General features: G+C 34.2%; 2 protein-coding genes across 2 annotated transcripts; both read left to right on the forward strand.

Annotated features, from left to right (window-relative positions):
• Positions 1 to 477: 477 nt before the first annotated feature.
• On the forward strand, positions 478 to 1146 carry LOC129904079 (alcohol dehydrogenase 2-like). The gene is made up of 2 exons (XM_055979608.1): positions 478 to 595; positions 701 to 1146. Exons 1-2 carry the CDS (start codon positions 512 to 514, stop codon positions 968 to 970), a joined length of 354 nt encoding a protein of 117 aa, XP_055835583.1. The 5' UTR covers positions 478 to 511; the 3' UTR covers positions 971 to 1146.
• Positions 1147 to 6713: 5567 nt separating this feature from the next.
• On the forward strand, positions 6714 to 10672 carry LOC129904197 (protein trichome berefringence-like 7). Its single transcript, XM_055979737.1, has 4 exons — positions 6714 to 7826; positions 9427 to 9585; positions 9841 to 10154; positions 10294 to 10672. The coding sequence occupies exons 1-3, from the start codon at positions 7024 to 7026 to the stop codon at positions 10136 to 10138; spliced, it is 1260 nt and encodes a 419-aa protein (XP_055835712.1). The 5' UTR covers positions 6714 to 7023; the 3' UTR covers positions 10139 to 10154; positions 10294 to 10672.
• Positions 10673 to 26149: the final 15477 nt, after the last annotated feature.

Consider the following 26149-nt stretch of genomic DNA (forward strand, 5'->3'; position numbering starts at 1 on the left):
CCTTAGGCCTAATTCAACCTCAAAAATTGTTGGTGAGGTGAGTATTTTCCAAGACCACATAGAAAGGAAATTATCCCATCCACAGAGATGTGGGACTCTTAACCGATGAAGTTTGTTAAGAGTTGAAGCCACAGTAGTCATGTGCTTATCTGTATGAGATTAGGCAACGAACATGTCCTTAATGATTTGCCAGCTTGTCACATATCTCTTGTTTCTTGGGTGGAAAACATCTTGGGAAAATAGATTCTTATTGGCATTTGGCTTGACTCTGTCGTCTGCTTTATGTTTTGTTGTGAATTGGCTTATGCAATATCTGCTGCTTTCGTAAAATAAGCATTTGGTGTGGTAAAATTTGTGAACCCAAAGGATTATGATAAACCAGTTCAAGAAGTATTCACATTGGCTTCATTATCCTGATGTATCAATTCATATAAACAAAACCTTGATCAGAAGTCAATCATCCTCTTTCTTGGATCTCAGTTTATTGAATGTTTGATAGGTAATTGCTGAGATGGCTGATGTGGGAGTCGACAGAAGCTTGGAGTGCACAGGCCACATTTATGCTATGATTTCTGCATTTGAATGTGTCCATGATGTATGCTTTCTGCTACTATTAAATCCTCATCTTTAACTCACAATCTTTGTCAAATGCAATTTTCGTTGATAAAAATAAACTAATAAAGACAGTACTGAATTGCAGGACTGGGGAGTAGCTGTTCTTGTGGGAGAACCCCATAAAGAAGCTGTGTTCAAGACACATCCTATGAACTTGTTGAATGAAAGGACTCTAAAGGGAACATTCCTTGGAAACTACAAGCCTCGATCCGATCTTCCTTGTGTTGTGGAGAAGTACATGAACAAGGAACTAGAATTGGAGAAGTTCATAACTCATCAACTCCCATTTTCTGATATCAACATGGCTTTTGATCGAAGGCCTTTGTTGCATCATGCACATGGATCAGTAAACTAAGTATTTCCCCCATCAAATATGGCATGGAGCTGCTAATGACTTCCCTCCCTTACATTCCTATGCAATGTTATAAATGACTCTTTTTGTTTTGTGTTTGTGTTTTCCTGTCACAAGTCTTTGTAATTTATCTCATCTTGTATAACTGGTCGTTTTCGTGGTTATATTAAGTTGTGGCATTTGACTGTCTTCCTGTTAAATTTCCATCTAAGTTTTGGGTTTGTCATTCGTATTCCTTTAACGTTTCGAAGGTATACACATATCCTTCTCAGCAATGTGAGCAAATTGACATAACCTTCTCAGTTTAAGGTTATGCCACTTTTCAAGCTCATATGCATCAAGTTTTTGGGGAATATATCAGAAAAATCATCTTTAGTCTTTTTTGATGATATTCTGGTTTATAGTATTGACTTATCCAGCCACACTGTTACACTTAGAAAAGGTCCCTGACTTTACTAAGCCATTCATAGTAGAGGTAGATGCTAGTGGTATTGGGGCTATCCTTAACAAGCGCAATACACACTATAAATTATGCGCTTCTCTCTAGTCAAAGATAAATAGTTTAAGATCGTCTCCACAGAGATTGGTTTTAGTAATATATCAATATAATCTTGTTCACTGTTCCGGAAATTGAAACTTGAATTGTTAAAACCATGAGTTTAAATAGGAATGGATGATTAAGTACAGTATAAACGAGTGTTGAACGTTTCTATCAATAAGAGAAATAAGATAAGACTAGCGATCCACACATATGATCTTGTTAACTAGATAAGTAGTTCTCACTCAACATTCAATCTAGTTAATCAAATCGTTACTTATTATGTCTTAGAGAAGTAAGATTTTCCTTCGAATAATCTAGTATGTTGATGTATATGCATCTTATTATTAAAATAAAATATTAAGTGCATATTTTAGTGAATATAAATTGACAAGAATGTGGTCAATTATTCTTGGTGTAACCACTAAGTCATGTTCTGCCTCATTATGCGTTGTAACATATGTAACTTCCAAGGCATAATTCATCCATTTCTTTACCTACATTATTATCCACTTTATTTATATTCAAGACAATAAAGAATTCCCCACCTATAACTTGTGATATTTCTTCCTTTGTGAAACATGTGTCAAATAAGATGAGATGAACTATGTTTAACTGTGGAAACATATTGTAGTGTGAAGTAGTGAAAGAGAGAGTTGAGACAAGAAAATATTTTAAGTCTTCAACTATATTCACTATACAAAAGAGAATATATGTATGTTGAAGGAAAGTGTTCTTTTTGTGGAGCTTTAGACTCTTCAACTAATCCAGAGTTGCTTGAGTTACACGTCGTTGTTGGGCTGTTGTATCCTAGGGGGGACAAGTCAAAAGATATACTGCTAGATCAATGTAGATTATGTTGCAGTTGGCTTGAATCTCCTTAAAGAGAATGAGATATCTGCACATCAACCTGAATATATTTTTATTCATTTTTTTCATTTTATTTTCAATCGCAATTTATTATAATTATGATATATTACACCAACATAGTCTTCTTCAACACAATAGTACATGGTGGTGAAAATGTTAGCCTATATAATGCCACAAGGGTTTTATACGAAAACGTTTTTTAACTATGTTTTAAAACCAAATTTTCATGCTTAATCAACAAGCTCCTTCGATTACTTAAAAAAAAATAAGCGAGAAAATTTCACCCGCATATGTGAATTAAGTCATCAAACAATCTTTCCTTCGAATAAAAGTCCTAGAGTTAAAATGTAACTTCAAGATAAAGCTACCAAATTTATGCATCAATATAAACCATCAAGTTGTAAGATTAATTATGTTCCTGATTTATAAGGATTATTATAAGTAAATTTTACCAAAATTCCATAGTGATTCTTCTCAATTACACTTTATCCTTATTCTTTTAAAAATTACCCGAAATTTCTTCTCTTTGGTGGAATTCAAATACATCACGCATGTCCTGATATATCACATAAAGTGATGTATCCGATCGATTCATCGCGTAAAGTGATGTATTCGACGTTCTGATACATCACGTGAATGATGTATCCGACCGATACGTCGGGGAAAGTGGTATATCTGACATCCTGATACATCACGTAAAGTGATGTATCCGATAGATACATTGCGTATACTGATGTATAAGAGAATAGGAAAGAGTAGGAATTTTTGTAATTTTTTCAAATGGTAGGAAATTTTAGAGAATATGATAAAATAAGTTGTGTATTTAGATAATTTTTCCTTATTATAATCCTTTTATTTCCTCAAAATGAAATGCTAAAATATGTTGGTGTTTTCTTGTTTTTAACATTTCTCATAATTAAACCTAATATTATTTTCCCTTGGTGGTGATTTTTACCCCACAATTAAGAAATATATTTTGTTGCATTGTTATAGAAAGATCCGTTGTGAAGGAATAAGTATCATCCTTACAAGATGAAATTATTATTAATAATAATTACAAAGCAAGGAGGAAAGGATGTATATATAATGACATTTGGTTGGTTTTATCACATCTTTCATCATTGTAACAAAGCAAGCAAAAAGGACATGGTAGTGGTCATCAAACACAAAGAAACAAATTCAAGAGGAAAACAAGAGAAAGAAACCAAAGTCAGATGAAGAAACCAAGAAAAAACCAAAGATAAAAGAGTGCCAACACAGATTTAAAAAGGGGGAGGAAATGAGATTTTTTGACCACGTACAAATTGAATAGAATAAAATGATTTTTTCATATTTTTTTGGTTAACAAGTAACATTTTCATTCAACCAAAATATCCATACAAACCAACTAGCTCTTTTGGACTTAGAGCTAGCTATCATATTCAACTGCTATGTAATTTGCTAATTTAAAGCAATGAACTATCAACTAAATAAAAAAAATACATTTAACTAGGAAAACCCATGAGCTGTTCTAGTTGAGGGCTCCAATTGTTTAGATATGTTTGACCATAAAATTTTAATTTTTTAAAGGAATAATTTTTTAGTTTGTTTAAAAATTAAATTTGATTATAAAAATATCAAATTCAACTTGAAGTTGTATTTCAATTTTTTCCAACTCATTTTTTTCATTTTTAAAGTTATATTTTAAGTACATTCAAGCATGATCATTATTTCAAATATTCTATGCGAAAAGTATAATCAAACACTATTTTATATTCAATTTCATAAATTTCAAATAAAATAAAAGAATATTTAAATCTTTAATCAAATGTCTACTTATTCACTATTCATTTGTTTGAAAAAAACAACAAATAAATTATTTTAAAAAATTTCTATGAAAACAAGTTGTATAAGTAATTTTTTAGAATAATTCACTTGTTTTTTTACTTGATATCAATATTTTTATTAAAATTTGATTAATTTAAATTTAAGTATTACATAATTTATTTTTGAAGATATCTCTTTCGACATAATTTTTTTTATTATTTTCAAAAAAAACTTAAACCTGATACTTCTCGTCAAGGCGAATTCCTTGAATGATTTAAGAGTTCAAAAGATCACTTGTTTATTGAAAGTGCCAAAACATGTCATATTATATTGAAGTTAAAAAATATAACACGTCCTTACATTATCACCAGGGGTGGAGTCACTCGTCCGAACCTTCTTCGGTGAAAAATTATATTATTTATATATGGTTAAAATATTTTTTTATGTATAAATAGTAGATATCGAACCCCTTCGATTAATTTGTGTGTCTTTTTTTTTAGATTTTGAACCCCCTTATTAAAAATCTTAGCTCCACCATTAATTATCACAATAGAAAATTCAAATGGAAAAGAAAAGGAAGCAGAAGCGTAGAGAATGGGGAAGAAAAGCAGAAGCTTAGAGAATGGGGGAGAACGAAAGAATCTAAAGTTTCTCTACCAGTTTTACCCTTGTATACTCTGTCATTTTCAATTAACTTTTTACCCTTTATATTTTTTTTTCTCAATTTTCTTTTGAAAAAACTACACAAAAGAGTAAACTATTTACTTAAACTAGACTTACCCCAACTTATTTATCTTGATTGGGCTAAAGGTTCAAAGTAATTACAGCATAGCCCCGCCCCTTCTTCACTTGACCAGACCTATGTCTGTTTTCGCGTGATCTTCATAATACTATCAGAGTATGTATATACTATGATAGTATCAAGAAATAATTGAGCAGTGTTTTTTTTTTCATGATATTATCAGAGTATATATACACTCATATATAATCTGATGGTATCAAAAAGTAATTGGACAATTAATTCAGTGGTTAGTTGTTCTTTGCTCCTTAACAACATCACATTATATATATATATATATATATATATATATATATATACTCTAAAAGTATCAAGGACGGTTAAACATTTTTATTGCAGTGTTATTCAAATCTTGATACCTTCATAATACTATCAGAGTATATATATACTATGATAGTATGAAAAAATAATTGAGCAATGTTTTTCTTTCGTGATACTATTAGAGTATATATATATATATATTGATGATATCAAGAAGACGAGCGAACTCTTTTTGGTACATGAAAGTAATAAGATATCAAATAATAAATAGTTTCCCTTTTTTGGGTATAACAATAATTACCTCTTTTCTTTTTCTATTTTCGCTTTAAAAAGTGATTACTTCTTCATTAATATCAAGCAATGGCTAAATTTTTAATAGTCAACAAATAATATTTTACACTTAATAACAAAAGTTTTTGCTAACGCTTTTTAGGTATAATACATAAATGTACTCTTCAACTTGGCTTCAAATAACATATATATATATAAAATTTGGATGTGCACAAATAAACACTTAAACTTATATAAAATGGAATAAATATACATGTTCATCTTAAATGAAGTCCTAAATGTTAATTTTGTGTCTTGCGTATATTATGTCACATAGAATGCGTATGTCTATCTATTCAATTTTCACGTGAAAACTGGTCAAACTCACTTTTTAAAGCTTGAAACCATCTTTAAATTTTTTCCCCAATATATAATCAAACGCCTTTTTTCATATATATAAAAAATAATTACCATGGACAAACGGCTCACTAATCGTAGTTTATCCTAGATTACATCAGTGTTTTGGAATTTTTGTTGTTTTTAGTGCCGCTCTCTCAAAAATTTGATTATCTCAAAAAACAAGTTATTTTGTATTTAATGATCTTCATAATAAGCCATTTGATAATCATGCATTTAACTTAGTAGTACTCCCTTCATTTTAAAATAATTTTGGAAGAATAAGATATATTCAATCCTAAAATATTATTTATTTTGAAATAACATGAAAATTTTAAAATATCACCTATTTTGAAACAAAGAGTGTATCAGTTTAGGTACTTACTTTATGTAATTCTAATATTTCACTTATCCAATAAAGCTTGTTCTCTAATTTAAAAAGAATGAAACAATTTATAATAATAATAATAATAAAAAAAAAGATGTCACAAAAGGCAAACTTCCCAAAGCACAAAGAAAGAAACAATAAGAAAAGACAAAACTAACAAAATTTACATATTTTCCAATGAGTTGCAGCCGTACACCAGCATATTTTGTCCTGCTTTATCTTAATCCGAAGTCTTGAATTTGAGTTCTTGATTCGAAAAAAAAAGTTATTAGAAGCATTACTTTCGAATAGACTCTGTAGTGTCTGATCCAAATTTAATTGAGGCTACGCGAGTTTCAGACACCGAATTAAAAAAAAACATACTTTGTCTCAGTCAGCACCTGATTTCCAACATATAAATTTTGGTTTAGTATTATGCTATATTTACTCACCACCAACTTTAGTTCATACATCATATTCAGACTGAGTTGTGAAATGACAAACATATCCTCTCTTCTTGCCCATATTGTACTCTGCTTGTCCTAATCACCCGACTGCAACTGCAGAAAGCTTCAAGATCCATTTATTCTTCTCATTTTCTTCTTGTTTAACTAATTCTTAGCTATAATAACTTGTTTAGCTTCATGGTATTTCTCCAAAATCTTGATTTCACTTCTTGATTTGGAGATAAAGATTGCTTTTTTTTTCTTCTTTTTCTGTATTTGGGTGTTTCAAGAAGGTTCATACTGATGGTGAAAAAGTTAAAGTTCAGTTCTTGTGGCCATTTGAGGTCAGATTTGGTTAAAGATTTGAACTTTGGTAAGATGAAACATTGTCACACTTGGGTTTTTCATTCTTTTAATGGGGTCCTTGTGATTGGACCCTTATTGTTGTTGTTTCTTGTGGCAATAGGGTGTGGTTATTTCTACAATATAAATTCTTTTCAAGAACCAATTGTTCATGAGAATACAAATAGAACAAGTAATTTTAGTGGTGAATGCAATTTTTTTGTTGGAAATTGGGTGCCTGATGAAAGTTATCCTTTGTATAATGCATCAGAATGTCCTTTTGCTGAACAAGGTTTTAGTTGTTTAGCTAATGGTAGGGAGGATAAAGAGTATCTCAAGTGGAGATGGAAACCTAGGAATTGTGAAATTCCAAGATTTGATGTTCATGAAATCTTGGAAAAGTTAAGGGGGAAAAGGATTGTCTTTGTTGGTGATTCATTAAGTAGAACTCAATGGGAGTCTATGATATGCATATTGATGACTGGTGTTGAGGACAAAAACAGTGTATATGAAGTCAAAGGAAGAAAGATCACTAGACAGATTAGGCATTTACAAGTTCGATTTAGCTCGTTTAATTTTACAGTTGAGTTTTATAGGTCAATTTTCCTAGTACAGCCTGGCGCTCCGCCAAAACGTTCACCAAAGAGGATCAAGAAAGCACTAATGCTTGATAAGATGGATGATATAAGCAAAGAATGGATTCAATCTGATATACTTATCTTTAATACCGGTCATTGGTGGACTCCCACGAAGCTTTTTGAACTGTAAGTGATTCATGATGAATTCCTTGTTGTTGAAGATGTCAGTTCTTATTTCTTTTGAGACTCTTTACTTTTGATGTTATGCCCTTGCTTACCGTGGTAGTTTTTTTGGTACGATATATTGCAACTCTATTGTGATAGAACTTTAGCTTGGAAACTTATCATTTGTATATTTGCTGCTGATGTTGTTAGTGATCATCAAATATTTGTAGCACAAGCCCCCAACCTATTTCATTGTAATTGATAAAATTAAGTTTAGGAGACTTGTAGATTCGTCGCAGATGTGGTCTGTAGTCTGTAAATGGACACGATGAAATGTTGAGAGTCTTCTTAAGAAGAATCTGAGATCTGCTCAAAAGCAGTTAGAGAGATTGGCACTGTCCTCGCAATCCTCATCATATGAGACAAGAGAGTCTTACATCACCCAAGTCACCGTCTTCATATGATAAGATATGATTTTCCCCTTTCCATGGAAAATCTCTACTTTACAAAACTAACACTTTAAAAGTGAACAAGTTGCAGACTTATGCATCTGAAGTTGTGCTATTCTTATGTTACTTGAGCTCTTGCAATTAAGGCTAATCATTTTATGGTAATTCTTAGTTCAACATGCCCCTATGACTATCATTTTCTAGATTTTGAAAAATTTAGGTTACTATCATGCAAAAAAAGTTGGTAAATAATTCTTTTGGTATTTTGTTTACTTTGGGTCTCAGCTGTATGGGCTGAACCTAATTGTGTACAAATTTTATTTTTTCAATAAAATGGTCCAATGGGTCTTTAGTTTTAAAAAAAGGGTTGGTAAATATAATGGGAAAGTCGAGATCTTCTACATAATACATGAGTTGCAAATAAGGAATGTCTTGATACTTGTTCAACATCATTATGACATAGAACTTGATAAAACGATTCCTCTCTGTAATTAATACATTTTCTATATATGTAGCTTTGATTGTTAGAGAATCGGTTTGTTCTAGATCACAATAGAGACTTTATCTTAAGAGTCCCGCATTGGTTGAGGAATAGACCGGTGGTTTGCTTATATGGACTTGGGCAATTCTCACCCATGAGCTAACTTTTGGGGTTGAGTTAGACCTAGGTGTCATATCTTAACATGGTATTCGAGCCAAGTTCATCCCCGTTTGGACTCCTGATCCATGCTCCAGTTGGGCTTGGGCGTGAAGGAGGTACTAGAATGGGTTAGAGTCCCACATTGGTTGGGAAATGATTGGTGGTTTGCTTATATAGACTTTGGGTAATCCTCACCTCATAAGCTAGCTTTTGAGGTTGAGTTAGACCTAGGTGTCATATCTTTACAGTTTTCAAATGCCTAGTAAAGGAATCACAAAAGACAGATTTTCATAGTTCTGATATACTCTGCTCATGCATGATTATTCGTGTGTGAGATAGCAGTTTCCGTTGGACAGTGTAATTATGCGAGAAATTGAACAACTTTTCCTCTTACTCATCTATTATCCTAAGAACACTACTTTTTCTGTTAAATTATTCGAGATTTTATGTTTCGCATGCTGGTTAATGCTTTATGGCAAAGTTACTTTATTAATTTGTCCAGAGAACTCTTCTGACATGCTTCTTCAGACAGGGGCTGGTACTTCCAGATTGATGGAAAGATGAAATTCGGAATGACGATAAATGGCGCCTTCAAGAAAGCCTTAGCTACTTGGAAATCTTGGATTGAAAAGAAGGTCAACACTGATAGGACACGCGTATTCTTTCGGACTTTCGAAGCTACTCATTGGAGGTGTGCTTAATTTTCTGATATAAGCTACTCGTATCCATTGATTTTGCTTTTACATCCATTAGAATTTTAAAATTATGTCTGGGATTCGATCGAACAATCAATTATTAGACAGTTGGATATAGTTTGTTTTAAGTTCTCTGAAGCTCTCATAAGCTGTGATCTTAATATCAAAATTGCTTCCATGATAAAAGCTATGTTTTCTCCATATATATATCTTTTCTAAATTTGATGAGTGTCTACTTATGCTTGAATCAGTGTTGAATCCCGTGATAAATGCAATGTGACACGACTGCCTTGGTCGGAAACCAATGGAAAGGATGAGAGTCTGTTTTCAGACATGATTATTGATACTGTGAGAAATGTATTCAACCCGGTGACATTGCTGCATGTCACTCCGATGGGGGCATACCGGAGCGATGCACATGTTGGTACTTGGAGTGATAATCCATTAGTGCCAGATTGTAGCCATTACTGCTTACCTGGTGTGCCTGATATGTGGAATGAACTGCTTTTCGCCTTCCTGTTCTCAGATCAGCAATATCAGTTTTATTAGCTTCGCGGATATACAAGTACGTTTTCCTAGTCTGTCTTTTCTTTACTGATTCAATATTTCTGAGAACGTCACTTAGATAAAGTATTTGGGCTTGGACCCCGTCATCCTCTGTTCCATAGTCTGATTTCAATATTTGTATACATTTTTTTGTGCAGGTCTTAGTCAACTTGTTTGACCTTTAACACATACATCGTCGTTGCAAATTTCCAATGATTTCATGTTGTTGGTGTCAATGCATGCTGCATTATATCCTGTCTTGATACAGACAAACATAGAGCTTTTTCTTATTATTTGTATAGTGGACTATGTGAATACTGATGATTCATATAGCCAATCTCAACGTGCTTGAGGTTTAGTGATACTGTTGTAGTAGTATTAGTTGTTGTTTATCGTGTAATGGTTCCAGAGATCTTGTACTCGTGCAATTTATTAGGAATATGAAAGATTTAGAGAAAAAGCAATGTCATTGTGCTTGTCTTCAAGTGAACAATTTGATCTGTCAAATGGTATCCGGCTAAAAGCACCTTTAACCTATGTTGTTCGGACTCTCCAATAATGATGCGACATTTGTATTGGATCCTCTAAAAGTACAAACTATATTTGAAGGATTCAACACACATTCGTCGGATATTTTTGAAGAGTTCAAATAAGATAGCTTTTAACTTTTCTTCTAATTTATCTCCACTGTGTCACTCTCTGTAATGTTATCATATGATCCGAAGATGACAACAATCAATTATTTTGAAGTGCTTTACTGGATTTCTCAAATATAACTACCTAAAATAAATGTATACTCTTCATTGATTGTTTTTCAAATGTCCACCTACTGCTTTTCAAACCTAACTACCTTCAATTAATGTATCCTCTTTACTTTCATTAACTTGTAAATGATTTTATGTGACAACAAGAAAGAGTGGTGAAATTTTGTGCAAAGATGAACTATGAGCTTGAAGACTTAGCTCAAGTTGTTCTTCAATGAAGATCAATGATCTAGAGAGAAGATTATCACAGAAGATATTTTGTACATGGAAATTGTATTGATCTGATCTCATTATCAGTACATGAGCTGAATATATAGGGACTGAGATTGACTTCTAACCACCTAACTAACTACTTTGCTTAGCTGTACAATTAACCACTAATATGTAATGACCTTGAGGGTTATTTTTTTAAAATTTGTGTGAAATTACCATTTTACCTCTATCATTAGTGCCCCCGAGTATTATTTGATCGGTTTGTGAAGTTGAAAGTGTCAAAATCTTAATGGTTTGTAAATTGTGCAAATTCTTGAGTTTTATAGAGTTAAAAGGTGAAAAAGTGATTTTCGGTACCAACCGGAGCTACGGGTCTCAGAACGGAATGTTGTCAATTCCAACAACTCCGAAATGTGAAAATTGGTCTAGGAGAGTTTACGGAATTAGTTTTGGAGTTGTAACGAAGATTTGAGGTCTTGAGTTGGAATTTAAGGAATTTTAGGCTAAGGTTTTACTTTGGTCAACTTTCGGAGTTTCGATACTCAGAATGGAATTCCAACAAAGTGTTGACTGAATTTTTAGAGGTCCCGAGTCCATTTTGGTATTTTGAAGGCCTAAGTTGATTTAGTTGCGACTTTTCGATTTTTGAGTCAAGGAGACCTTGAATTTGAATTCTGATGGTTCCATCTGCTACGGAATGACCAAATTAGGCTAATAGCATTGTCGGCATGACTATGAGGCAATCGATACGAGTTTGGGCTATTTGACGCTTTTGACTTTGAAAGTTAGCTTATGGTTGACTTTGGTCAACATTTTTGGAAAACTTACTTGGATGAAAATTCTGACAGCGCGGTTAGTTTGGGAATGTCGATTTTGGTCTAGAATGATCCTTCATTTGCTTCCCGAAGTTTCCAGTCTAATTTCGAGGTCTGTTGTGAAATTTTGCTTAAAATAACACTTTGATGTAGGATCTACTTTTTATTAAAATAATCTCGTATGATAATTTTGAATGTATCATTAGGTCCGGAATGTCGAATTTAGTGTGGTAGCATATCTGATGTATTTTTATCGGGTTTCGATTGAATTCCGAAGGTCTGTTCGGAGAATTTAAATAATGCAAAAATCAAAAAAAATCTAATGCAAAAGTGCAGATTTTTCAGATTTTCTCTCAACTTTGAACCATCATTTCTTGAGCTTTTCAAGTCCAAATCTGGCGATTCAAGAGTCTATCTTCAAGATAATTTCATGGGGAGTCCATTGGTGAGCTTGGAATCTTGATTAGAAGTTTCGTTGGAGGTAATATTTGATGTTTTAGATGGTGCCTTGATCATTTTCGGATTCAGATTTTTGTAAACTTTGGAAGATGATTTCTTGGCCATCTTAGATCCGAATTCAATGATTCAAAGCTCTAAATTGTGTATTTTTTTCGTAGAAATCCAGTGGTGAGGTCATAAACTTGATTAGGAGCTTCGTCTATAAATTTGCTAATCTAGCTGTTGCCTTTATCATTTTCGAGTTGGAATTTTAATGAATTTTGGAGGATTGTTTCTTTGTCATCTTAGCTCTGTTTTTAATAATTCTTAGGCCTAATTTGTGAGTTTCCCGCAAGGAACATCTTGGTGGGATTATCCTTTACCAGTTTCTGCACTTATTGTCTTCCAAAATATTTTTAAAGCAAGATTTCAAAGGTGGGTTATGAGGTTTCCTTCCAAATTAGAAAATTATATTTTTATGATTTGAAATTCGATTCTTTCTCGATTTTAATAGATTTTTCAGCCACGAACTCTACTCGATGTGTAGAAGATAATTTTCAAATAAAATTCCATATTTGACCCTTTTCAAAAATAATTAATTTTTGGATCATTTTACCTCCGGTTCTAAAACCTATCAATATGGGTGTCGTTGAACTTCTTGTGATGTGTATGTTCCATTTTTGATAGTGGATTATCATTTCGAGTGTTGAATTCGAGAGTTGCTTGTTCGGCGGAGGTGTTCGAGTGCGGTTTCAGCAATTGAGGTAAGTTTGGCTATTCTTCTTTGAGACTGAGATGGGGTAATTAGTCATTCATATGTTATATACTTTGGTATGGGGTTGTAGTATGATTTGAGAATGTTATATATATTATGATGCCCGTGTGGGGGCTTATTTATTAATGTGTTGTTGTGTGGGGGCTTATTTATATTACATAGCCTATGTAGGGGCTGTATTTGTTATCTTATTTGATTTGAGAGCATGTGATTCATGATTTTCCTGTGAGAGAGGCTTGATTATATTATTTGACTTGTGATGCCTATCGGAGGGGTTGAGTTGGGGTTTTTGAGCATGTCTGAGTATTGAAATATTGTTGAGAAAGTGGTGAACACTTGAATTAAATTATTTTCTTCCTATTTCTATTTATTGAGGGTGAGTATCATGTGAAAGTTAAGTTTTGAGAACTTTGAACCTTGTACTACATGTTGAGTTGAATATTGTTTCCATGCCATATGTGTTTTGATGTATTCATCCGCATTCATCATATCATGAAACATGAGAAGTTGAGAAATATGGAAACTCTTTTTAAAAAAGAAAATAAACACCTTTAAACATTTGTATCTTGAGTCCTTGACCGAGACAGTTTATGCAGGGTAGTGGATGCATTGTGATTCCTTTACCACGAGGAGGTGGCAAGGATAATGAGATATTGTGATTTAGGTATATGGTCTGCGAGACCCCCATGGGTCCTACTTGGCAGCACAGCTCGGCAGGTGTATACGACAGGCTGTGTGACAGTCTTGATTCCACCGTACCACCACATAATTATATCATCATATTTCATTGCATTGCATTAATTTTTGTGATGCTTGAATTATCTGGTTAATTGTGATTATGAGCTGTTATTATGAGATTATTTTACTCGTGCCATTATATATATAAACTGGCGGCACATATGCCAAAGTGAGACTTTTTTGTATACAGATGGAGTGTTACTTAGTTTATTTCATAGGTTTGATTAATTTCTTATACTCAATCGGCTAAAACCTACTGAGTACATGTGAATTGTACTCACCCTTACTTATGTGTCCTTTTTTGATGTAGATACTGGTCAAGGTACTTCACGTGGCAGCTAATATTCTAGAGGATTGTGTATTCTCAGATTAGTGGTGAGGTTCCAGAATTTGAATCGTCACTAGTCTATCTTTATTTCTTACTTCACGTGGCAGCTGATATTCTAGAGGATTGTGTATTTTCAGATTAGTGGTGAGGTTCAGAAATTTGAATCGTCACTAGTCTATCTTTATTTCTTACTTCATGTGGCAGCTGATATTCTAGAGGATTGTGTATTCTCAGATTAGTGGTGAGGTCCCGAAATTTGGATCGTCACTAGTCTATCTTTATTTCTTAGTCTTTTGTATCATTCAGAGACTTATGTTGTATCTTTAGACTCGAACCTTGTATTAGATGCTCTTTATACTTATGACACCAGATTTTGGATAATTTCTTTATTGTGTTTCTTGTCATTTAAATTATGCCAGGACTTTCCCTTTGGGAGTCTCGTATGAGTTTTACTTTTAGGCTTACACATCAGGTTGGATTTTGAAATGTGTGTCATCATGACCTCGATTTTTGGATCGTGACATAATATAACTAACTTGTAACAATACTAACAATCTAACTACCACATGACTGATATGTATTAACACCCCTTCTCAAGCTAGAGGGTGTAAAATGTTCCACACTCCCAGCTTGTTCATCAAATAAGAATGCTGAACTTTACTTAGTCCCTTAGTTAACAAATCTGCTTGTTGTTCTTCAGTTCTCACATACTTTGCCTCAATGAGTCCTTCTTTGATCTTGTCCCGCATGAAATGACAATATATCTCGATATGATTTGTACGCTCATGGAATATTGGATTAGAAGCAATCTACAAGGCATCCTAACTGTCACTCATGACTATCGTTGGATGTTTCACTTGTATTCCTAGCTCTTGAAATAAGCCCAGTAACCATGTAATCTCAGCCACAGCTAATGCCATGCTTCTATACTCTACTTCTGTAGAACTTCTTGAAACTGTCTGTAGCTTCTTAAACTTTCAGGACACCAATGAACTTCCAAATTTGACTAAGTAGTCTGTCACAGACCTTCTAGTATTTGGGCAAGCTGCCTAATCTGAATCATACCAACATGTAAGCTCCTGACTAGGTAGTGAACTCATGAGAATACTTTGCTCGAGTGCAATTGTTGACACCCAATTTTGACCCTCTACAAACATATATTGGTTATCGAGCTTCTTCAATTTCAAACAATTTTAAAATAATTTGCTTGCAAAAATCCAAAATATTTTAAAGCTATTTTGACAATTTTATATTTTTTGAACAAAATATATATAATTACTACCTTTACGATTATTCAAAAATTATCTTAAAAAATATTTCTTTTAAACTAAAAATTATGTTACTTATGTTAGTTTAATTAATAGATTTATATTTTTATCAATTAATTTAAATTTAGGTTAATTATTTTACTTTGTGGAAATTAAGAAGTTCGTTAATTAATTGATATTAATTCTTCTTAATAAAGTTTTAGTCGAAATCACCAATTAAATCGATTTGGCTATCTCCTAAACTTAAATAGGTGAAATTTGCAATCTGGTTGGCCCAATTCTAAAATTCAATATTAACCAATTTTGCCTCAGTTTTAAGTCCAAATTTTTAACATAATTTGCCCCAAATCTTACTTCTATTTTCTATACACATAACCCAACCTATTATATAATATTCATCTCATACCTACATCTATACGAAAATACGTATACACAAACAACCTTCCAATTTCCACATACACATGACAACACCAACTTACTAAAATACATATTTCTATATACTGTTTTTTTTCCTACATGTATGCATGTTGTTAGTCATTATGTTATCTTATTATGCTTATATGTGACCCTTTTAAGTGTTATGTATATGTACATATGTGTTTTTTTTTATATATTATTCTTATGCCTCAAGTACCCACCATATCAAGATGAATTTAGTAGTAATTGGATCACGAGTTGTGTTGTCTCAATTTTATTTATTGTGAAATTATAATGTATATATGTTTGTTTGTTAATATACAATAGTTCATATTTGTATTACTAAATGTTATGCATGAATGAGTCTTAGTATAACACATGATTAATTAGAATTAAGAGATTTTTTGTTCTTAGATGCAAGTTTCATATTGGTTTTCTTTAGATCCTAGTGATTGCATTTAAAATGAGATGTTTAAGTATTTTTTATTCAATTAATAAGAATCATATCACAATTGCTTTCTCTCTATTCATTTACTAATTTTATCCTCTTTATTTATTATATGAACCATCATCCGAGTCCAATATGGACTTCCTCTATTATTTGCATTTCGACATTGAGCCACGGAGGCTCAAATACCCTCTTTTTCGAATCATCCTCTTCAAAACAAAAAATGGAACAGAATGTTGATTTTCAGGTTGCTAAAGTTGAAAATAGACTGTATACAATGTATATACAGTCCGATATACATGAAAATAGTATTGTATACACTGATATACAATATATATATACATCCGTGATATATAGTAAAATTTGGCCAAAAGCCCAAAACGCAGGTGACCCAATAACTTAGCCAAGGCGTACAGAAACTAAGTGTTGGGGCAAATTTTCATTTTTTATTCATTTATATTTAATTTGGGTTGTAATAATTTATTTATTTACGTTTATTCATATTTGTGTAGAAGTTGATTTAGTTTGGTTTAACTTAATCGAACTCCCCTTAAAAGAGAAACCATTTTTGTGTTAATTTGCTCTAAAAATGACTTTGTCCAAATATTTTCCTTTTAGTTAGACATTTTAATAAAAAAGTGAGATTTTCTTCCAAATTATCTTAAAGTTTTTTTTAGTTGATATTCTTTCAAATCAATTGAGTTTAAGGTGTATTTTCTCTAAATTAATATTTTACTAAATAGCTCAAGTGATTTTTCTCATTTAATCAAAGTCTTAATCGCCTTTAATTTAGTTAAAATACATTAGATCTACCACTTCTCTTTAAACATATTTAAAATTTATTTACTTAGTCATTTAATATAGTATATTTTCTTGATAAATTATCTTAATTATTTCAAGTTGATTTACTGCTCAAATAAATATATTTATTTTTACTCCTTATAAGTAATTTTTCCAAAGTTAGTCAAATACTTTTCAAATCATTGGATAACCGCACGTTAGCGGCCAGTTTGAGTGCTAACACATTCTCAAAGTGGAAATTTGAACCCTTACCCATTTTTTCTAATTTTTAAAGCTAAAATCTCTTAAGGTCTTTTAAATTAAGTTTTCTTAATTTCTTTTAAAAATTAAGTGACGACTCTTCTTTTTCTAAAATTAATTTTTTCTCTATAAAGTTGAAATTAATTTTAAACTTCGTCCAATTTTCGACATAACAAAAATGGCGACTCTATTGGAGAGTAATTAGGTTCTAACCATTAGATTTGACTAACCTATTTGACTAACTATTCGGGAATGTAATAATTAGTAATTTATTTTCTTTATTTGCGCCTTAAATATTTAAATTATAATTCATTTTCTTTATTTGCGCCTTAAATGTTTAAATTATAATTTGCTTTTTTTATTTGCGCCTAATATGTTTAAAATTACAATTATTGAAATGTCATCACATGCATTAATTCCGCCAAATGGCAAATAGTTTGCATTAGAATTAAGGACAGTTACGTAGTCACCTGCGGTTATTCCTTCAGAAAATAACCATTACTTCTTGAATTAATAAACGGGTAGTTGGTTCGTGGTCGTCCAACGTCGTTTATTATATTCAGCCCACAGTTAGTCCGACTCGGGAATCCAGTCTCTTTTCAAACCCCACTCTAGTCTACATAGCGTAGAGCAAAACCAAATCTCTATTTAAGCATTAGCCTAAGATGTCTTAATACCCAGGGTGTATTAAGTCCATTAGCAAAGCACCAAATCATGTCTAAAGGTCCATAACCTAAAGACATATCATTCTTATGTGACATTTGAAAGATGTATGTGCGCAACCAAACTGTTACCCATGGGGGCGGGGGTGCTTACAGTATCTTGTTTTGTAGGTATGGCTAATTCTCTCAAATTCGACATGGTCATAGAAGAGCCTTTGAATCTTAAAATGTGGTGGAACAATCTCAATAGAGATCACAAGAAAATGCTTAATCGGCACATGGGGCTATTGCCATCGCTCTTGGAAATGCCCGCTTGGCCTAAATTGATCAAAGCCCTCACCGGATACTGGTATAATGAAAAAATAGTATTTCATTTTGGTACCATATAAATCACCCCGACAATTGAGGAAATTCGAGATGCTATAGACACCATCGGCACTGGATTAAAGAGAAGGGTCAAAAAAAAAAAGAAGATATTATAAAATACTTCAAGCTGAAAAGGGATCGGGCTGATTGGGTTCATGGATCAAGTATTGCTTTCAGGGATCTGTACAATCGATTTGTACATACAGATTTCTACATAACTTTTAATCAGGATTTCCAGTCATATAAAGAATGGGATGAGACACGACCGCTAGCGTTTGCCATTGCACTGTTAGGAACCATGGTATTTCCTCAGGGTCCGAGCCTTTCTATCAACACTAGGATTATCATGTTTGCTCACACCGCCTTTCATGGGCTTATTAGTTAAAGAGTAGTGAACTATTACCTGCTTGCACCTACTATCTTAACTGACATATACCGCGCCTTGAGAAGGTGCAGAAACGGGCATCATTACTTTCAAAGATGTAATATGCTCCTCCAATGGTGGATAATGAGTCACTTACTCAAGGTACAAGGAACTCAAGAGCTCACTATTCTGGATAATAGGGACCATCTCTTGGGTTTTAAGCATGAGCTGTATTGGGGGGATCTCGATAGGAGAAGAACCAAAGTAGAATGGGCTCGAATATTCTATGGGTTAAAAGACGATGACATACAATGGATGTTCAGTAGATTCATTTCAAAGAAAATTGTGATACGAGGCCATAAGCGTCCCTTTTTTCTGCTTCCGGGCATTCGAGGCATTCATCTATATGCACCTATCAGGGTTATAAGGCAATTTGGGAGAAAGCAGATCATACCTCTAATGGGACATACCAGTATTTATGTGTTCGACCACGGAGATGAAAAAGTCCCAAATGCGGGAAATATATTGAAAAATGGAATAATCCCCCAAAATTGGTTGAAGGTACTCTTGCTGAAAACCAATTCAATGTCGAATATGTGGAAGGATACAAAAGTTGGCTAAGCAACAACGTGCAAGGTCTTTCATTTTCAGTTCCAAACATTTATCACAGTATTAAAGATAAAGAGTCAGAAGCAAAGATTGAATTCGAACAAGTTAAGAATGAAATCCAAAAAGAGGACACGCATACCATAGAAATCCAGCAACACACTATAGAAAGCCTAACTCAAGAATTGGAAGACTTGAGAGGCAATCTTAAAGATTTGGATACTTGGATGGAAACATGGAAAGAGAGCACAAGGTATCAAACTTGGGAGGAAAAGGGGCATTGGTATGATGGTTATTGATTAATGGCTCAGTAAAATCTTCGTCAAGCCATGGGTCAAACAAAGAGGAGCCGAGGATAAGAAGGACCATCGGGAACACCTCGGTAGTTTTGCCCCTGCTTGGGTTTCGTTCCATGTATTTTCAATTATTCACCCCTGCGTAGGTTTGCCTTTATGTATTTTATTTTGACGCACTTTTCTGAAATGACCCTTGCATGGGTCTCTTTTGCTTTTTGTATTCTTCTTAAAATCCTATTTTTTTATTTTATTTTTGCCCTCTTTTGGTATCTCGGGGTAATATAATGATTTAAATATTCACATACATCTTTCAAATCCGCTAGGCCTACCCTTTGGCATAAAAAGGCAGCCTATTATTTTTAGGATGCGCAATAACTGTTTATATGTCTTATGTGTTTATTTGTCTCATTATATGTGATATTTTGCACTACATGTTATGAACAAAGAATAACATATTTTTTGTTGAGTTGTTTTTCTCTTATTCAGGTATTTAAAATTGATCTGTGTTGATAAACTGGTCGAACACCCTTATTTCACGAGATCAAAGGCTTCCAAAAATTTCTTTTTCCAATCAAAATCTGTTAGTAGAGAAAGGGAAAATGACTGGCAATAATGACAATACTGGTTTGACAAAGATTGTTGCGACAGACCCTATCGTCACTGAACAAAATGAGTTGATTGCACAGTTTTTCAATAAATCGCTGAGATGAGAGTTGAGATACAAAAAAATTGAGAATTGTCAAATTTGGCTATCACCGCCAACACGTCAGTTCCAGGCGAAGGAAGGCCCTCATTCTCCAAATTCAAGTATGGAACACATTCAAAACCCACGTTAAACCTCATTCAAAATACCTTCATTGTTGACCTCACTGCTTCAAATCTCCATCATGCTTCTGCTTCCTACCAAACACCACCTCACCCTCAAAATACCGACCCTCAATCTCGTTCTCCCCCATAAATCCAAAATGTTAACAACCCACAGACCTTTCCCTATCATCAAAATCAGCATACTAACTATCAGACATTTTCCTAAAATTACCAAGCTTCTCAAAATAAACAAAATTCCCCATTTACCTACCCCACGCCACAAAAGACATCTTTCCAAATCCCAATCCCAAATGAACCCTATGCTAACGGTTCCGAACTTGATCACTCTAAGGAACAGGAAAAGGAGTGGAGGGCGAAGGAAGAGACAACCAAATGGAATATGAAAGAGGAGATCATGAAAGCTATGAATGAGTTTCATTACACTTCGGATATTGCAGGATTAAATTACGAAGATTTGTGTATCCATCCGAATTAGACCTTCCCAAGGGGTTCAAAGTGTCAAAATTTGATACTTTTGGAGGAACCGAAAATCCTTTGGCTCATCTGAGAGCATATTGTGATCAACTAGTAGGAGTTGTGAAGAGCATAGCTTTGCTAATGCAACTCTTTAGCCGAAGTTTAAACGGAGAGGCTTTAGAATGGTTCAGCGCCCAAGAAATAAAATAATGGTCTAATTGGAATTCTCTAGCCAAAGATTTTATCGAGAGGTTTGCGTACAACGTGGAGATTGTTCCCGATCAATATTCTTTGGAGAAAATCAAACAAAAATCCACTAAAAGCTATCGCGAGTATGCATACAGCCGGAGGAAAGAGGCCGCCAGAGTTTGACCTCCCATGATAGAGAAAAAGATCATAGAAGTATTTGTACGCATGTAAGAGCCCGAATACTATGAAAGATTGATGTTGCTCATTGGAGCAAAATTTGTCGAAATAGTCAAGGTAGGAGAGACTATCGAAGATGGGCTCAAGACCGGAAAGATAGCCCATGTAGCCTCCTCAACTGGTCTTTGGGACTATTTAAAAAGAAAAAAGAGGATGAATCTACCATCTCCTACACACCTGAAGGGAGGAGGTTCACCAACAGTAAGCCAGGAAAACCTACAACTTTCAAGACCTATCCACGAGATCCGAAAAATCCATACCAAGTTTACTATACCAAACTCCACCCCCAAATTACGAAGCCTCGCTCCAAAGTTATCAAAGTCCACCTTCTTACTACGCAGCATCACAATACCAAATTACCCCGCCAAACTACCAGACTCCAACACCAAAATATCAAACCCAATAGTATCCAAGATTCCAAACTCCCGCACCTCTTCGCCAAAATCGATTGAGTTATCATCACGTACCCCACCCCCATAAAATAACTACAACCTTTCCCAATCCAATTTTGAAAATAGGCCCGCTAGGACTTTTATTCCTCTAGTGGAAAGTCGAACTAAGCTGTTCAAAAGATTAAGATATGCAGGTATTATTCATCCTATTGCACCTAAACTGACTGATATAAGCTTTAGACTCTATAGAACTGACAAAACATGTACGCATCATTCCAATAATGTCGGGCATGATACTGAAACCTATGTTAATTTGAAGCATAAAATTCAGGATTTGATTAATTATGAGGTTGCCACTCTCCAAACCGCCGCCCTTAATGTTAATAGTAATCTTTTGCCGAATCATGAAGGGGTTAATATCAATATGATTGAGATAAAAGAAGATTGGTGTGGAACAAAATCCATAGTCCCAGCCTATCATAACAGTCTTAAAATGGTTATGGCTTCACTTAGCATAAAAGATAAATCAAATTTTGTGATATTGACACCTCAAAAGGTTATTGCTTTGGTGCCGAAAGAAATTCCTAACAAAAGAAGTTCGTGATCGAAGCTGCGGAAACTCAGGGAATGACGTGGTCTGGTAGGTGTTACATTCCAGAAGAATTGGCTCAAGGGGGGCATACGAAAGATCAACAAAAGAGACCGATCAGTGAAGCTGAGGCTGAAGAGTTTTGGCAAAAGATGCAGCCAAAAGAGTATTCTATAGTGAAACATCTGGAGAAAGTACCTGCCCAAATCTCTGTGTCGGCATTGTTGATGAGCTCACAACAGCACAGACATTCTTTGATGAAAGCTTTGGATGACACTTATGTACCTGTGGGTACAGGTGGAGATAATCTGGCTGCTATGATGAGTTGAGTTGTTCAAGGACATCGCATTAGTTTTAGAGATGAAGAGTTGCCTCTTGAAGGTGTGATGCATAACAAAGCTCTTCATATCACTATTAAGTATCGGTAAAAGATCATGAATCGAGTATTGATCGATGATGGATTGGGTCTTAACATTTGTCTCTTGTCGACTCTCAAACAATTAAACTTTGATTTGGGAAAAGTCCGATGGAACCAAGTTAAGGTTAGAGCTTTTGATGGGGGTCAAAGAGATACATTAGGAGCTATGAACTTGGGTATTCAGGTAGGTCCTGTTGATTTTGTTGTAGAGTGCCAGGTGATGGACATCACCAGCAGCTACAACCTATTATTAGGAAGACCATGGATCCATATGGCTGGAGCTGTGTCTTCTACTCTCCATCAGATAATAAAGTTCGTAAAGAATGACCGTGAGGTGGTCGTTTATGGTGAAGGAAGTCATACAAATGGTTGCGCGCCAATTGTTGATGATATTACTAGAGGTATCGACTTCTACATAGTAGAGATGGTAAATGCCACTGGTGATGATTTGGCCCCATAGCCACCTATGCCTTCTGTTTATAAAATGACAGCCATTGTCATGCTCCAAAGCAATTTTGAGCCAGGTTTTGGATTGGGGAAGTACTTCTAAGGAATTATTGAGCCTATTCAAATTCCTGATAAAGGATTGAAGTATGGTTTGGGATATGTCCATATAGAAGACGATGAGTCAGATATGACAAACAGAAAGATTGATCGGGTACTAGCTAGGCCAATACCTCACTTGTATATATCATTTCCAGTGCGAGAATCTGTTGATGATGGCGATCTTAGGGAAGGAATCTAGAATCTTTTTGAAGAAGTTGACATAATCTTAGAGAAAGAAATGAGGACATCGGGCATCCGTAATGTTGAGCTAGAGGAGCAATTATCTAATTGGACATCCGCACCGCTCTTAGTCCCTCACTCATCTTGGTAGATAAAGACATATTATCTACTTATTTTTAAATCGGTGGTAGCCTAGAAGAGGCCCGAGACCCACCCTTTGTTTGTTTCTATTTTGTTATGCTTTAAGTTATCTTTATGATATTTGAAAAAAGACAGATTGACCCACAGTCATGGCCAAAATTTGTATTTATTTTGGACCTCCTTATTGCAAAATTTACTTATTATTTGGTTATCGGTCTATATTTTACTTATTTGACTTTGTTTGCTTATGATTTCAGTAAAAATAACTTAAAACCTACAAATATCATATCATATCATAAGACAAATGAACAAAATGAGATAGAATATAATGAGTTTGAGGATTATGATGAAGAGGCTATAATGCCTGAACACCTTACCGAGGAATTGAAACTATTTAAGGAGCAATACAAGCCAAATCAAGAGGAAACTGAGGCTGTGAATCTGGGAGATGACGAGTGTATGAAGGAAACCATAATTAGTGTCCATCTAACAAAAGATGAAAGAAAAGAACTTATCAATTTGCTTAAAGAGTACATCGACATATTTGTTTAGTCTTATGATGACGTGCCAGGTTTGAGTATGGACATCGTGTCTCATAAATTGTCGATCAATCTGGATTGCAGCCCTGTAAAACAAAAGACTCGAAAATTCAAACCAGATTTGAGTTTGAGAATCAAAGAAGAGGTTATCAAGCAAATTCAATCTAGAGTGGTGGAAGTGACACAGTATCCAACTTAGTTAGCCAACATTATTTCAGTTCCTAAGAAGAATGGCAAGATCAGAATCTGTGTTGATTATAAAGATTTAAACAAAGCTATCCCTAAAGATAACTTTCCATTACCGAATATCCACATCCTCATTGATAATTGTGCCAAGCATAAAATGCAATCTTTCATGGATTTCTACGCGGGTTATCACCAGATTTTAATGGATGAAAAAGATGTAGAAAAGACAGCTTTCATCATACCGTGAGGTGTGTATCATGATAGGGTAATGCCGTTTGGTCTCAAGAATGCTGGAGCCACTTACATGAGAGACATGATGACCATTTTTCATGATATGATTCACAATAAAATTGAAGTATATGTGGATGATCTCATTATCAAATCCCGTGAGAGTGCGGATCATTTGACTCACTTGAAGAAGTTCTTTGCTTACTTGCGCAAATACAACTTGAAATTAAATCTTGTTAAATATACTTTTGGGGTGCCTGCCGACAAGTTATTGGGATTTATAGTTAGTAGAAGGGGTATCGAGCTTGATCCCGCTAAAATCAAGGTGATTCAAGAATTACCTCCACCAAAAACCAAGAAGGAAGTGATGAGCTTTTTGGGAAGATTGAACTACATCAGTCGATTCATAGCTCAGTCCACATTGATTTGTGAGCCTATCTTTAAGTTGCTGAAAAAGGATATATTGACAAAATGGACCAAAGAGTGTCAGATAGCTTTCAATGCTATCAAAAGTTACTTGTCTAATCCGTCGGTGCTAGTTCCTCTGAGGGAAAAAGTTCCATTGTTGCTATATCTGTCTGTCTCGGATAATATATTTGGATGCATGCTAGGTCAACATGATGAGACTGGGAAGAAAGAACGATCAATCTACTACTTAAGTAAGAAGTTTACTCCATACGAGGCTCATTACACTCTTTTGGAGAAGACTTATTATGCTTTAACCTGGATTGCTCAAAAGTTGAGACATTACTTGTCTTCATATACTACATATCTTATTTCCAAGATGGATCCATTGAAGTATATTTTTCAGAAAGCGATACCCACTGGGAAATTGGCAAAATGGCAAATGCTGTTGAGTGAGTTTGATATTGTGTATGTGACCCAAAAGGCGATAAAAGCACAAGCCTTATCGGATCATCTCACAGAAAATCTAGTAGACGGAGAGTATGAACCGCTCAGAACTTATTTTCTCGATGAAGAGGTATTATTTGTAAGAGAATATATCTCCGAGGAATACCCTAGTTGGAGAGTATTTTTTGATGGGGCAGTGAATCATGAAGGAAGTGGGATTGGAGCAGTCCTAATATCAGAATCTGGCCAACATTACCCTATGGCAGCTAAACTCCGATTTCATTGCACGAACAAAATAGCTGAGTATGAAGCATACATCATGGGTTTAAAGATGGAGATCGATAAAGACATTCAAGAGTTGTTGGTAATAGGAGATTCAGATTTACTAATTCATCAGGTTTAGAGGGAATGGGCCGTGAAGAATTTGAAGATTGCACCGTACGTGAAGTTAGTGCAAAGGTTGTGTAAAGGGTTTTGCAAGATTGAGTTTAGGCATACCCCAAGGTTGCAGAACGAATTTGTTGACGCTCTTGCTACTATCTCCTCAATGATCAAACATTCAGATACAAGCTACATTGATCCTGTGGAGATATATTTGAAAGAACAACCCACTTACTGTTCGCATATCGAAGAAGAACCAGATGGGAGACCTTGGTATTTTGAAATAAAAAAGTATCTAGAAACTGGAACTTAT

Source organism: Solanum dulcamara, chromosome 9 (genome assembly GCF_947179165.1).
Source record: "Solanum dulcamara chromosome 9, daSolDulc1.2, whole genome shotgun sequence".
Lineage (NCBI taxonomy): Eukaryota > Viridiplantae > Streptophyta > Magnoliopsida > Solanales > Solanaceae > Solanum > Solanum dulcamara.